Below are 12,344 nucleotides of genomic sequence, written 5' to 3' on the forward strand. Positions count from 1 at the left end.
TATGGTTGCAGATTTACTCACTGCAATTCAGATGTGCAGAGGAAGTGGAATTTTCCTACAAGAACTTACATGTCCTTCCCACCCAGTGGGAAGTCTGGAAAAAAATTAACTTTTAGTCCTAGCCAGTTTAAAACATAGTCTGATATAAAGGGAATATAATTTATAATATCATAAGGTAATGCTGAAACTTTTGGAAAATTGCCATCTTGTCTCTGCCCTTTGTCTTCTCGCTAAAATGGTGTCCAGATATATGGAGGAAGAGGCTTACATGACATAATAACATTAGTGAAGACAGTGTCTTCATCTCTTCCATCTTCTGGGCATCTTACTGGCTTCTGATGCAACAGGCAATGGGTTATAAAATATGTGATCAAGTTGTTCCTAGCCTGGTCAGAGCCCAGTAGTTCTTGGCTCAACTGGCCTCCCCTTAGTTCTCTTGGGTGTGGAAAACTTGGAGATTTCTAACTCTGTCTCAAGCAGTCCGTGCAGAGGTCAGGATGCAGGTTTAGTACATGCCACCCCACTGCAGGCTCGAGATAAGCCTATGTGCTTCCTATTCAGCTACCTTCTGAGTCTCCCCTGGGGGAATATAGGAGTTTGTGGGTCTCTTGCATAGCATACAGGAACAAAGAGTAGCCTAGAAAAGCAAACCGCTTTACTAAGGCTTGCTTTGATGGTGGCTGTGTCCTAGCCTGAGAGGCTCTCTCTTTCCAGAATCATGTAGACTCCTCTGCCAACCAGTATATTATGGAATACTTCAAAGCAATAAAAGATGAGTGAACTACTGCTATATTAAGCAACATGAATGAATCACACTAATAAAATGTTGAGCAAAAAATTCAGGTACAGAAAGAGTATATACTGTATGATTCCATTTATATAAAATTCAAAAACAGGCAAAAGTACTCGGGTGTTAGAAGTTAGTATAGCAGTTATCTATTGGCAGAGGATTGGAGGAGCTTCTGGGAAGCTTCTGGCATTTACTATCTTTATCTGGGTCATAGTTAACACAAGTTAGCTTTGTGATAATTCATCTAGCTGTTCACTTAAGATTTCTGTACTTTTCTGTATGATTGCTATACTTCCATTTAAAAGTATAAAATCTAATTTGAAGAATAAGAATACTAGAACATTTGTTCTTCGGCTTTAATGAGATTAAAGATTACCTGGATTGTGAAAATGCAGATTCCCCAGGCTATCCTCAGAAATTTTGATTCAGTAGATCTGACTCTAAGAATCTGTATTTTTAACCTTTGCCCCAGGTAATTCTGATGCTTCGTTCGCACTTTAAAAAATGCTGATTTAGCACCTGTCGGTTCGCGTGTAAGAAGTTTGTCAGTTTAAATTCAAGTTTAAGTTTACTGGCTCTCCAATTGCTAGAAGGGGCATTTCCTCACCAGCTTAATGTTTTCCAAATGTAATGAGAGTTTAAAATGTTTATATTTATCCTTATAGTGTGGTTTTATTACATCTATTGAATTCTGCACTTTTTCAAATTTGATTAAAAGAAAAAATTTTATTCATTTCCTATTGCATTTTTAACAATACAGAGACATTTGACTTTCCTGGGACGTAATAGCTTTTTTAGATACAGATATTTAGTTCCAGATATATTCAGCATGTAATAATGTAAAAGAACTTCGTAAAAAACCTGTCTGCAGAGGAGAGATCTTAAAATGGAAAGAAAATAAGATTTGGAACATGTAGAGAAGAACATTGTAGAATAAGGTTGGATAAAACCCAATAACTAAGAGTAAAATCAGTAACTACTAAAACTAATCAGTGTAAGTGTCAAGTTACATAAAGGCACTTGTAGAATTCTGTGGTCTGTCTAGTTTTGTCGGTTCTAATGTAAATATTTGTTGACAGCAAATCTTCAATAAGTGTTTTTTGCATCAATGAAAGGTCATATTTCTATTAATTCCATCACCAGATTGTGGTATTCTTTAATAAAACATATAGACAACGTCTTTTAAAAAAAAACCCTGAAATCCATTTCACATGTTTTGTTATTATTAACATGAATTCTTGTGTATTTTTCAACCTATTCCAGATGTTTTAAGATTTTGTTTTTCAGCACAGACTCAACCTGATAGCAACCGTCTGTCCTGGATAATTCAAATTCATCTCTCTGAAAGCGTGAGAATGGATTTGGTAAGGCATTTAGGTCTTTTCTGGCTCAATAACTATAACATTAAGTGAAAATAATGCCTCATACAATTTATCCAGATGCTCTTTCCATTTCATAACCACCACCACCATCTGTGCCCACTTTCCCCGAGAGTACGGAAAGGTGGTGTTAGGTGCTGAATATAAGGAACGATCTGTTAAACTTCAGAAGTCATTAAATAGTGTGTAGGGGATATTTATCTTGTTTAATCTAAAGGAATGGGCAGTGTCAGCTGTGACTTTTTTTTTTGCAGTGTTAAATTTTTGTAGTAAACGCAGCGGTGATTTGAGGAATTCACAGTACTTTAAGTGAAGGCCAGTACTTAGACAACTGTGAAGCTGACCGCCCCCTTTATTCCGCCATCTCACTCTCAACATTTAGAGATAAATGCTATTTTCTTTTAGATTGTAGAACCTCAAAGTTACCTTTTAAAACTATCTACATATTTTTTTCACACTTTGCCTGGGCTCAGCAGTAATAAATCATTCAGATCAAGCAGCCTCTTCTTGGTACGTATGAATTAATACATTTGTGAATATAGGTCTGTAATCAAAGGATCATCGTGTCAATTGCCTCTTTATAGGAATCTTAATTTGAAAACAAGATTGGCCACAGACACTAGTAATTATTTGCTATCAAATCATTAAAACGTTACTGGCATCCTCTAAAAGAGAACTATCTTAAAAAGTTCACTGGCAGCACTGACTTGTTTGGAAAGTATACGTTGATTGATACGTATTTGTATATGTGTATGTTTATATATATTTGCCTGTGTTTGTGAAATTGTATCAACACCCATCTGTAATATCTCAATAAGATACATAAAGTACTTTTTCAGCCTCTAAACCCCTTGAGATGCCTTGGGAATCTGCCACCTGAAACCACTGTACCACTTCATGACAATTTTCAGTTAGGATACCTATATACCTATGATTCTTGTATGCTATTTTTACTACTTGATTATATTTTCCTTATAAAAAGAAATAAGTTTAGTTCCTTGATTTCTTTCTCCAGGGTTGAAATTTTAGTCTCCATTTTGTAAAATTTCTTTTAAAAAGTTACTCAGTTTTTCACAATGGACAGTTATATAACATTTAATATAGTCATCATATCTTTTAACACATCTGACAAAAGTAACTTGTCCTAATTTATGAAAGAAAAATTTAATAAGAAGTAAAATATTAACCTCTGTGAAAGTAGTAAGACAAATATGTGAAAATCATTTTAGAGCTTGTTTTTCATAGATGTTGACCTACTGGCACAAGAGTAAAACCTGCATTAGACGAGTCGCTGCAAGCTCCTCCATAAGTTGGTGTCCAGTAATAATGCTTTTTAAGGCCATTGGAGACCTCTGCAAGATACACACGTCCATCCACCACAAATGGCTCCACATCTGTATTGTCTGGTTTTAGACGGCCCGTTTGAATTAAGTCTGAATATGCCTAGGATTTTCAAGAAAAGAAAAACTATTATCATTAAGAAAATAATTTATTCATATTACAGTGCTTAAACAAATTTCAGTATTCAAATTAGCTATGCTAACTTGCAGTTTAAAATAAAATATTCTGAATAACATTGCTGAATTTTAATATTTTCCAGTTATTGTAGACCTTTATTGATTTAATTCCACACCATGAAATTATAATCTTACAAAACTTATTTATAAGTATTAATGTATTGGGTACGTTTTGTTGTTGTATGACTCACAGAGTTAATAATTGTATTACCAATTTTGTGGACCAAAGGTCCCATGGTCAAAATTTTCAAGTCCCGCAGGGGTTCTTAAATGAGAGAGGAGAGCTGTTGTATATGCCGTTGAAGATCTGATGGTAGCCAGGGACGCATTTCTCAGAAAAATAAACAATCACAGATTTTGGCATACAACTCTGTGGAGTTCATGAACCCTCTGAAGCTAATCTACAGATTTCGTTTGAGAAGGACACTTCCCATAGTATTAGATGCTGGCCTGGCTGGCCACCTAATTATTTCTTCATTGCAGAATTTTCTTTGGATATCTCTTATGGAACATTGGTACCTATGTGAGCATGTCATACAAATATGTTAAACTGGTTTGTCAATAAGGTGGTGATTATAGGCAGAAATTTAGCCAATAAAAGATGTAAAAGTCTAGTTGCTTTCTGCTTCAGCTTGTCACTAGTACTTCCAAACTCAGCTTACTCAGCTTCTAATGAGTAGAATATGGATATGATGTTTTGCTAAAGTTAAGGGATTTTGTAAAAAGAAAAACAGCGTACATTTTATTACTCTTTTTAGTGGTGGAATTTTGATTACTCCTTTTGCAGATTTTGAGAATTTTAACATCTAATTTTCTTCATTCTTTCCAAATGAAAACTATTTGTTACTACACTTTTTGTTTGTTTTGAAAGTAAGTAGCAAGTGCTCTCTGTATTTACATAAGCAACATACCAAATATTTTGGCAACTTATATCTTTCCAAATTCCATGTCTTGGTTTAATTAGTGGTAGCAGATTGGGGATTGTGCCACATCAAATTTAGAATAAGTCAACAATGGTGACTTTTAAAATTTTTTAACTTTGAAGGAATTGGGACTGTGTAATTCAGTGATCTTTGTACTTTCATGTAGTATTTGCTATCTTTTGCTATTTCAACCACAAAACTTTCCAGGAGCTAATTTTTGGGACTTATGTTAAAATTAATCAAAACTGCAGTGTCTCATTATACTTTGTAGCCATTTCTAAGGTACCTGTAAATGTCTGACGTTATAGAGAAGACCCAAGAAAAAGCCTTCAGTGAAGGAAAAAACTTACCACGCATGTAGCCTCATCAAATTTGTTTCCCCAAATGTAGATATTAGAGAAAGTGGGATTTGTTTTCATTGATTGTGAAAGTGCAACAAGTCCTTCTCCCTCTATGTTGTTGCTGACCACCGACAATCTATGGAAAACCAAGAAGTAATCACCCTGGAAACTAATAGTTCCACAAAGAGAGAATGCATAAGGTAGGAACAACATTACAAACATTTTATTGTGTAAAGTCTTGGCATTACTCTTAAATATATTTAATGTAGTAGTCAAAATATTGACAATAGAATTCCTAAAATCCAAGAAACGTAGTTTTCTAACTAGATGCTTCATGCACCCAGTAAAACTACCTACATTTTGGAAATGACAGTCTGTTTTATATTATTCAGTAAATGTTTGGGTGGATTACAGATATATTTTTCAGGATAAAGTCATCCAAATAATATTTTCTTCTTTGATTCATTCTGATTTTTAAGTCTTGATCACATTGAATGATTATGATTTTTCTATTAGAATTCAGGATAAATAATATAAGCAATAAGAATTTTCTCATTAATCTTAAGCAGTCATAATTGGAGTCAGTCTAATTTTTAAAAGGCATGACTTTAAAAAAATAGAAATTGAAATGTTTACTGCAACTTAATACATCAGAAACTGTTCATTCTTTATCATGAATCTTAACAGCTTTAAGGGGTTTGAGGTTAGTCTTCTAAAAATTTAAGGTTTTCTGTTATTTTGATTAAATATAAAACCATACTAACGCTTTAAGACTCCTGTTGTGTGAAGCAAGAGTTTCACTGAGATAGTTTGCTCCTGCATTTTCTATTCTGTTAAAAGAAAGATCTATTACTTCCAGGGTAGTATTGCTTTTCAGCACATCAGCCAAATACACCATTCCATCATGAGTTATTTTATTGCTGGAAAAGGAAAAATATGTATATTTGAAAAGATGAAGTATTGTTCTTTTATTCATAGAGATAACATGCTTGAAAACTGTTATAGAGTAATAAACTGTACTTTCTAATTTAATAAAGATTTATTTTAATCACTCAATTTCCAAAAGAGTTAATGAAAATACGCCGTAAAATATTGTTTCCATTCTGGTTTAAGTCGTGCTTCACTTAACGACTGGGATATGTTCTGAGAAATGCGTCATTAGGTGATTTCATTGTTGTGCGAACAGCATAGAGCGTACTTAGACAAATCTAGATAGTATACTGACTACTCCCCCAGGCTATATGGTACTAATCTTGTGGGACCAGCATCATATATGCACTCTGTTGTTGACCAAAATGTCGTTATGCAGCACATGACTGCACATAATTGTGCAGTCTATTAGGAGATATAGTATCAGTATAAACTAAATAAATGCTAAGGCTTAGGATAAAAAGGCCACAACAATGGTTGCATTTTCTAATCTTTGGAATTAGTGTCTAACAAATTATCCTATGTACTTTGAACATTTATATAGATTATTCCCACAACTTAACTTCCGAATTACATACTGTATAAATGATCACTTACCAGCTGACATCAAGGTAGCTGAGGCTCCTGTTGAGATACAGGGCGTCACATAACTGTCTTATGCCATCAGTTTTTATCTGATGCTTACACATGTGTAGTTCAACAAGGCAGTGATTTTCTTTCAACATGTGGCCTAGATGAACTGTAGACTCCTCCTAAAAGGATAAAATCTTTTTTCTAAAATATAATTTTGAAGCTGTATATTTTTATTCCAAACATATGCTGTTATTTAAATTAGCTTTCTGAAAAGATTATATCAGTTAAGACTGTTAGTCTACAATTTGCATTTGTTTGGCCAGGCTTTTTAAAAAAAAAACATTTTTCCCACAAATGATTTGTTAACTTAGAAAGAGGCACCTGCATTTGTAAAATGCAGTGAGTAAGTGATGCAAAAGAGGCTGGTTAAAAAAAACATAATAATCATCTTTTAAAAATCATTCCAGAAGGGAAAAAATCAAAACAATTGGTCCCATGATGGATTGAGCATATGAGCTCTCTTTTGCTGTTCTCTCAAGAGTTTAAACCTTTCTTGCACCCTCCATGTGTTCCTGAACTGCGCTCTTCATCTCCACTCTTAATAGTTTCTAGACAAATACAAAGACCTTCCCCAATCTCGATTCTGTCTTAAAAATAGACTTGTTAACCCTGGGATATATCCAGTTCCCCCCTTTTATAATCATCCCAAATTTCTAAATATGTTTTACTTTTGTTTTCTGGTCAGTCTTTTCTCCAGTCTTACTGGAAGACTTTTTTTTTTAATTCCAAAATCTAGCTGCTTCCAGGCAAAAGGTATATAACCTCAGTGAGGATTTGAATACCAAGCACTTTAAATTTTTAACAAAATCAAAGCATGTCTTAAAATGAGTGTGCCAGAGTATTTTATGGTCAGGAGGAGTCCTCTCACATGATTGCTGTACTTGTAATAAGTTTTATAGTCACTGGAAATGCTGATCACAAACATGGATAACTATATATGCTCTAATTAAGTAAATGTACTGTGAGAAAAACTTTAGAAGTTAAATGAAGCCACATAGTAATAGCAGATAGTACATGAGGTTTATAATAAAACTGTCCAAATGCTGGCATTACCTTTCATCTCAGGCTCAGTTTCCTTTTCTTTACAATAGGTGAAATTATAGTTCCCTCAAAGAATTAGTTAACAAAAAGTACCTGGCACAAAATAAGTGTTCTATAGAAAACTGCAAAGCATTTATTATTGTTCAGTATTCTATAATCCTGTATCTGATCTGTTTAAATTATTGCTTTGACACTGAAAAGATAGAACCAACGGGAAGCCGTGGTTTGAGATCTTAACAAATGCAAACTGATCAATTAGGGGGTCCAGTATTGCTCTGCATGGTGCCTGGAACGGAGAACATACTCAATACATATTCATGTTTTATGCTTTGATTGCATTTTTAGGTGATGAAGTTTGAAAGAGCGACCACCCTTATTAAGGGAGGGAACCAGTGTCAGAAATAGTAAGAGGGTTTTAGCTCTATTCACAGAGTTTGTGACTTAATCATTTGCCTAGGGTGGCAACTGGCGCCGGTATTTTTCCAAGCTCCCTAAATAATGAACAGTAAAACCCTTAAATGGAATAGGTTTGCAGGCTTATATTTGCAAACAGCAAATATCAAGAAACACAGGAGGATTTCACTCCACAGCCATTTAACAGGAGAATAGTACTCTCAGGATGGAGAGGATGGTGGCTGCCTTGGAAAGGAGTAGAAAGCTGCTATAGTTAAGCTGACAGCAAGGGCCTGGGCCTGAGAAAGGGCCCTGGGCTTAAATTTAATAACTAGTCTCAGATGGATTTAGGACTAATGACACCACTCATACTTAAAAGAGGAATTGTGCTTCTAATGTGATTTCATATAGTTTAACATATTTTCTCAGGGCTTTAACCCAGAAAAGTTTGATTTAGCCTTCAGATCTCCTGTCACGTCCTCAATCTGAGCACCTTCCCTGCCACCTGTTGTCCCCTTGTGTTGATTTCGATCTCCTTCCTCATGCTCCCAAAGGCATCCTGAACATAGCAGTCTCCAGAGTTGTCGGTCTCCCTCCACGTGGACTGAAAGCTCCTTGAAGACAAGGGCTGACATCTCTAGCACCCAGCACTGCATCTGGTTTAGGGCTCCATTCAAATACTTCCTGAGTGAATGAAGCATGAATGAAGCAATTCACTAGATGCTTACTTTGAGCCGGGTATTTTGCTGGTCTTTAAGTAGCATTCTTGTATTTGAGGATTCCGGGTGTGTTGTTGAACAGATTAGATTTATGTACATGAATCAATTAACGTGTAAAATTCCAAAAATTTTAGTACAGAAAAGTGCAGTAATAATTTAAAGGGAGAGATCTATGTAGGCAAAGAATGCAAAATACACTTATGAATATGTAAAATCCTTTAAAATATGGCTAGTTCTCAATTGCTCATTAATGGCGAACAGTGAAGTAGATAATTTAAAGACTATATAAAGTAAAGTGCTTTGGACATTTCCTTTTAGGAGATATTCTGTTTTTGTTTAGATCAATAATAAAATGAGTTCCTATTCCCTGGCTTTTTACAACTGATAAGAAAGGAAAGCCACGGGAACAAGGAGAAGCCTTCTTCAAAGTAAGAACCACGTTTTTACTCTTTCTGTCCCCAGCATGCAGCTTACCTATCAGGTCAAGTCCAGGCTTGCCCGACTGCGGTTCACACACACTTTGCCATCATTTCATGATTTCAAAGATGTAATGCTTCAGTCACATCAATACAACAAACAAGCAATAAGATAGTTCACACTGGGCTCTTCTAATCCAGTCTTTAAAACTTGAGTCATTTATGCTTTCATCCTAACTACTTTGCCCCTCACAGGTTTACTCACTGAGAATTTGCGTTTATGAGAAAAAAGATATGTTTACTGCTTAAGTAAGCAACATCTAAAATCATATTTAGTTAAACTCTTAGCAAGAATTAATAATTTTCCTTTAAATAAAAGTTTTTCTGGGGCCGGCCCCATGGCCCAGTGGTTAAGTTCGCACGCTCCGCTGCAGCGGCCCGGGGTTTCACGGGTTCAGATCCTGGGCGCGGACATGGCACCACTCATCAGGCCACGCTGAGGCAGCGTCCCACATGCCACAAGCAGAAGGACCCACAATGAAAATATACAACTGTGTACTGGGGGGATTTGGGGAGAAAAAGCAGAAAAAAAAAAAAGATTGGCAACAGTTGTTAGCTCAGGTGCCAATCTTTAGGGGGAAAATGTTTTTCTTTGTAAACAGTGGTTTACAATTATAAAAATACAATGCATTCATGTATCTTGACATAACCTGAAGTAAGCAGTACCTTCGTTTTCTTGGCATGTAGCAGTATTAATTGCCATCACTTTGAATACATACCTGTTCACCATACAGTAAAGGTCGGTTTAGGTTTATTCCCTTAATTGTTTGGTTCTGAGTTAGAACTGTAGCAAATGCTATCACACTTTGCATTCCCTAAAAACAGGTAAATACATTAAGGAAACTGACAGAGTATATAAATTAATCTCCCTAAATAAATATTTCAAGATCAGTAATCTGGATTCTGATAAATCAAATTGTGTTTTTAAAAGTTTAAGCATTTCCTCCTCCTTAAATTGTAGGTTGATCAAATTCAGAAATGAATTGTTATTGTGTTCTTCCTGCCCTAAAATCTATCTACAACAGGCATGGGGAGTTTCTTAAAGTTGCAGTATCCATTTCCTAGCGTGTTTGCCTCTAGGTTTGCTCCCCAAGGTTCTGGATGCAGATCTCAGACACACAGACTCACGTGGATCACAGCTAGGGCTCTAGGCTGCTTAGAGCACGTTTCCTTGCCCAGCATTCTTTTATTCATACTCGTTGTGTGTGGCAGGACGGGAAAGGGATACTAACCACATTTTTCATGGCTCCCACAGGCCTCCCTCTCTACCTTATTGGAAAGGCCTAATCCTCCCCTATCTCTGTGACGGACACCACCACACACACCCAGCTGTCTGCCAGAAAACCTGGGCCTCCTCACACTCCACCCCTCCTCTTGCCCTCCCACCCAGGTGATCAGTAAGTCTTACAGATTCTGCCTCCAAAAGATGTCTCAAATTAGTCCATCTCTATGGCCACCACCCCACCCCCAGTCCTCGTCACCCACCTGGACTACTGTAGTAACTTCCTCAGTGGTCAGTGGGCTTCCTCTTGCCACTCTCTTAATTCCCCACAGAGAAACCAGAATGATCTTTTGAAAGTACCAGTCAGATCATGACACCCCTCAAAGCCTTTCCTTGATTTGCATTTATAATACAATCCCCTCTTCTTCCTCTGGCCCTTGACCCGTGACCCACAACCACAACCACAACCCACACAAACTGCTGGATCTGGCCTCTGTGAACTTCTCCACCTTCACTTTGAGGCACCTTTTAACTCCCTCCGCCCAGCCACTCTGACTTTTCAGTTCTTAAAACTCACTAGATTCAAAATTTCATTATTCATGTACCTCCCTCATGATTTTTGCCATCTCTGAATTCAGTTTACTATTTATCTAATACTTTTCCATTAAATCAACTCACTTTTTCACTTATATTTTAAAACTGTATCATTACCATAAATGGAAAACCATAATCCCTTGAAATAAATAGAAAGCATCTGTAAAAAATAAATACACAAGTATTAAAATTACCTTAGTGTGTATCAGTACTGCTACCGATACCACTTTTGGGGAAGCAGTGTCTTAGAGTCTGTGTGCTGGACCCCCGCCTGGGATGTTCTGCCATGGACCCTCTCCAAGGCAGGTTTTCACATCCTTCATGACTCCTAAGTATTACTTCCTCAGCTCTTATACAACCATCCTATCATGCAGATTACCTCCTCGCTATTATCAGAGTACTTGGCCATCTTTGTAGCACTTTTCTCTACTTGTTCATAGATGTCTTCCCAACTAAAATGTAAGCTTTATAAGAGCAGAGACCATATCCAATGCATTCTTGTATCCTTAGACTCTTGTATCCTTAGAATCTAGACTTGGTATGAGTAGATAATATATATTGAATTAATGCTTTCCCAGAACCGTACTGGCTGCTTCTACAACCTTTTTAAGCTTCAGAACCTGTTACCCAAAAGAGTTTCCTGGGCTGTCTTATTGTTTGTGTGTCCCAGTGCTTTTGTATTAATCTGAGGCTTTACAACGGGTTCCCAACAGTAGGCCTCAAGGTGTGAAAGCATGTTTGAGAAAATGAAGCCTGGAATTTGAAGACATGCAAAAAACACACATTTCTCATTATCAGGCCAGATGAAGGCCCAGAGCAGCTTTTGGCATCATCATTTTAGTTTTTTACACTACAACATAACTACTCACTGCAAAATGTTTCCTAAAGTAAAAAATTTATATTATACTGATGAAGTAGTATTTAATTAAAATGAACACAATCTTTTTCTTTAAAAATCCCATACAGGTTAAGAAGGGTTATGGATGGAAGTTTAGGAAGATTTTTATTATACTGTGAGTGTTCTTTATAGTAGTATTTACTACAATCTGATTTTATTAACAGCACTATTATGGCTAGGTAAAAAAAAAAAAAGCATTTTCTCTCATATTAGACATTAGGGGCAAGCTTAATCATTCATAAGACTGTCATTTAGCTGGTCTCCCTAACGATCCTCTATGCTGGTTTCCAGGGAGAATGATCCAATATCTGGGTGATTTTCTCGTAACCGGTTTACTCACCAGGTCACAGTCGCCCAGATCTAATTTCTCTAAGGATGAATTAATTTGTAGCATTGCAGCAAAACACATTCCACCTTTATTTTCAATCTTGTTTCCGGTCATTTTTAGGTGTTTCAGAATTTTATTCTTCTGAAAAGGAAAAGAACCA

At 36.2% G+C, this 12,344-nt stretch overlaps 1 protein-coding gene across 8 annotated transcripts in view; it reads right to left on the reverse strand.

Moving 5' to 3' along the window:
• LRRC34 (leucine rich repeat containing 34) overlaps positions 1 to 12,344 on the reverse strand; it is a 21,895-nt gene continuing 9,551 nt past the window's right edge. For 4 of the 8 annotated variants that reach the window (XM_070583068.1, XM_008531148.2, XM_070583069.1 and 1 more), the window contains 6 exons: positions 12,197 to 12,325; positions 9,862 to 9,957; positions 6,478 to 6,632; positions 5,715 to 5,870; positions 4,960 to 5,086; positions 2,372 to 3,612 (listed from right to left, as the gene is read on the reverse strand). In XM_070583068.1, coding sequence (XP_070439169.1) covers positions 3,409 to 3,612; positions 4,960 to 5,086; positions 5,715 to 5,870; positions 6,478 to 6,632; positions 9,862 to 9,957; positions 12,197 to 12,325 — 867 coding nt within the window. In that variant the 3' untranslated portion in view covers positions 2,372 to 3,408. Of the gene's footprint in view, positions 3,613 to 4,959; positions 5,087 to 5,714; positions 5,871 to 6,477; positions 6,633 to 9,861; positions 9,958 to 12,196; positions 12,326 to 12,344 lie in introns of all 8 variants that reach the window. The other 4 variants (XM_070583070.1, XM_070583071.1, XM_008531125.2 and 1 more) reach the window with 3 other exon arrangements.

The sequence above is a fragment of the Equus przewalskii genome, chromosome 18 (genome assembly GCF_037783145.1).
Source record: "Equus przewalskii isolate Varuska chromosome 18, EquPr2, whole genome shotgun sequence".
Taxonomy (NCBI): domain Eukaryota; kingdom Metazoa; phylum Chordata; class Mammalia; order Perissodactyla; family Equidae; genus Equus; species Equus przewalskii.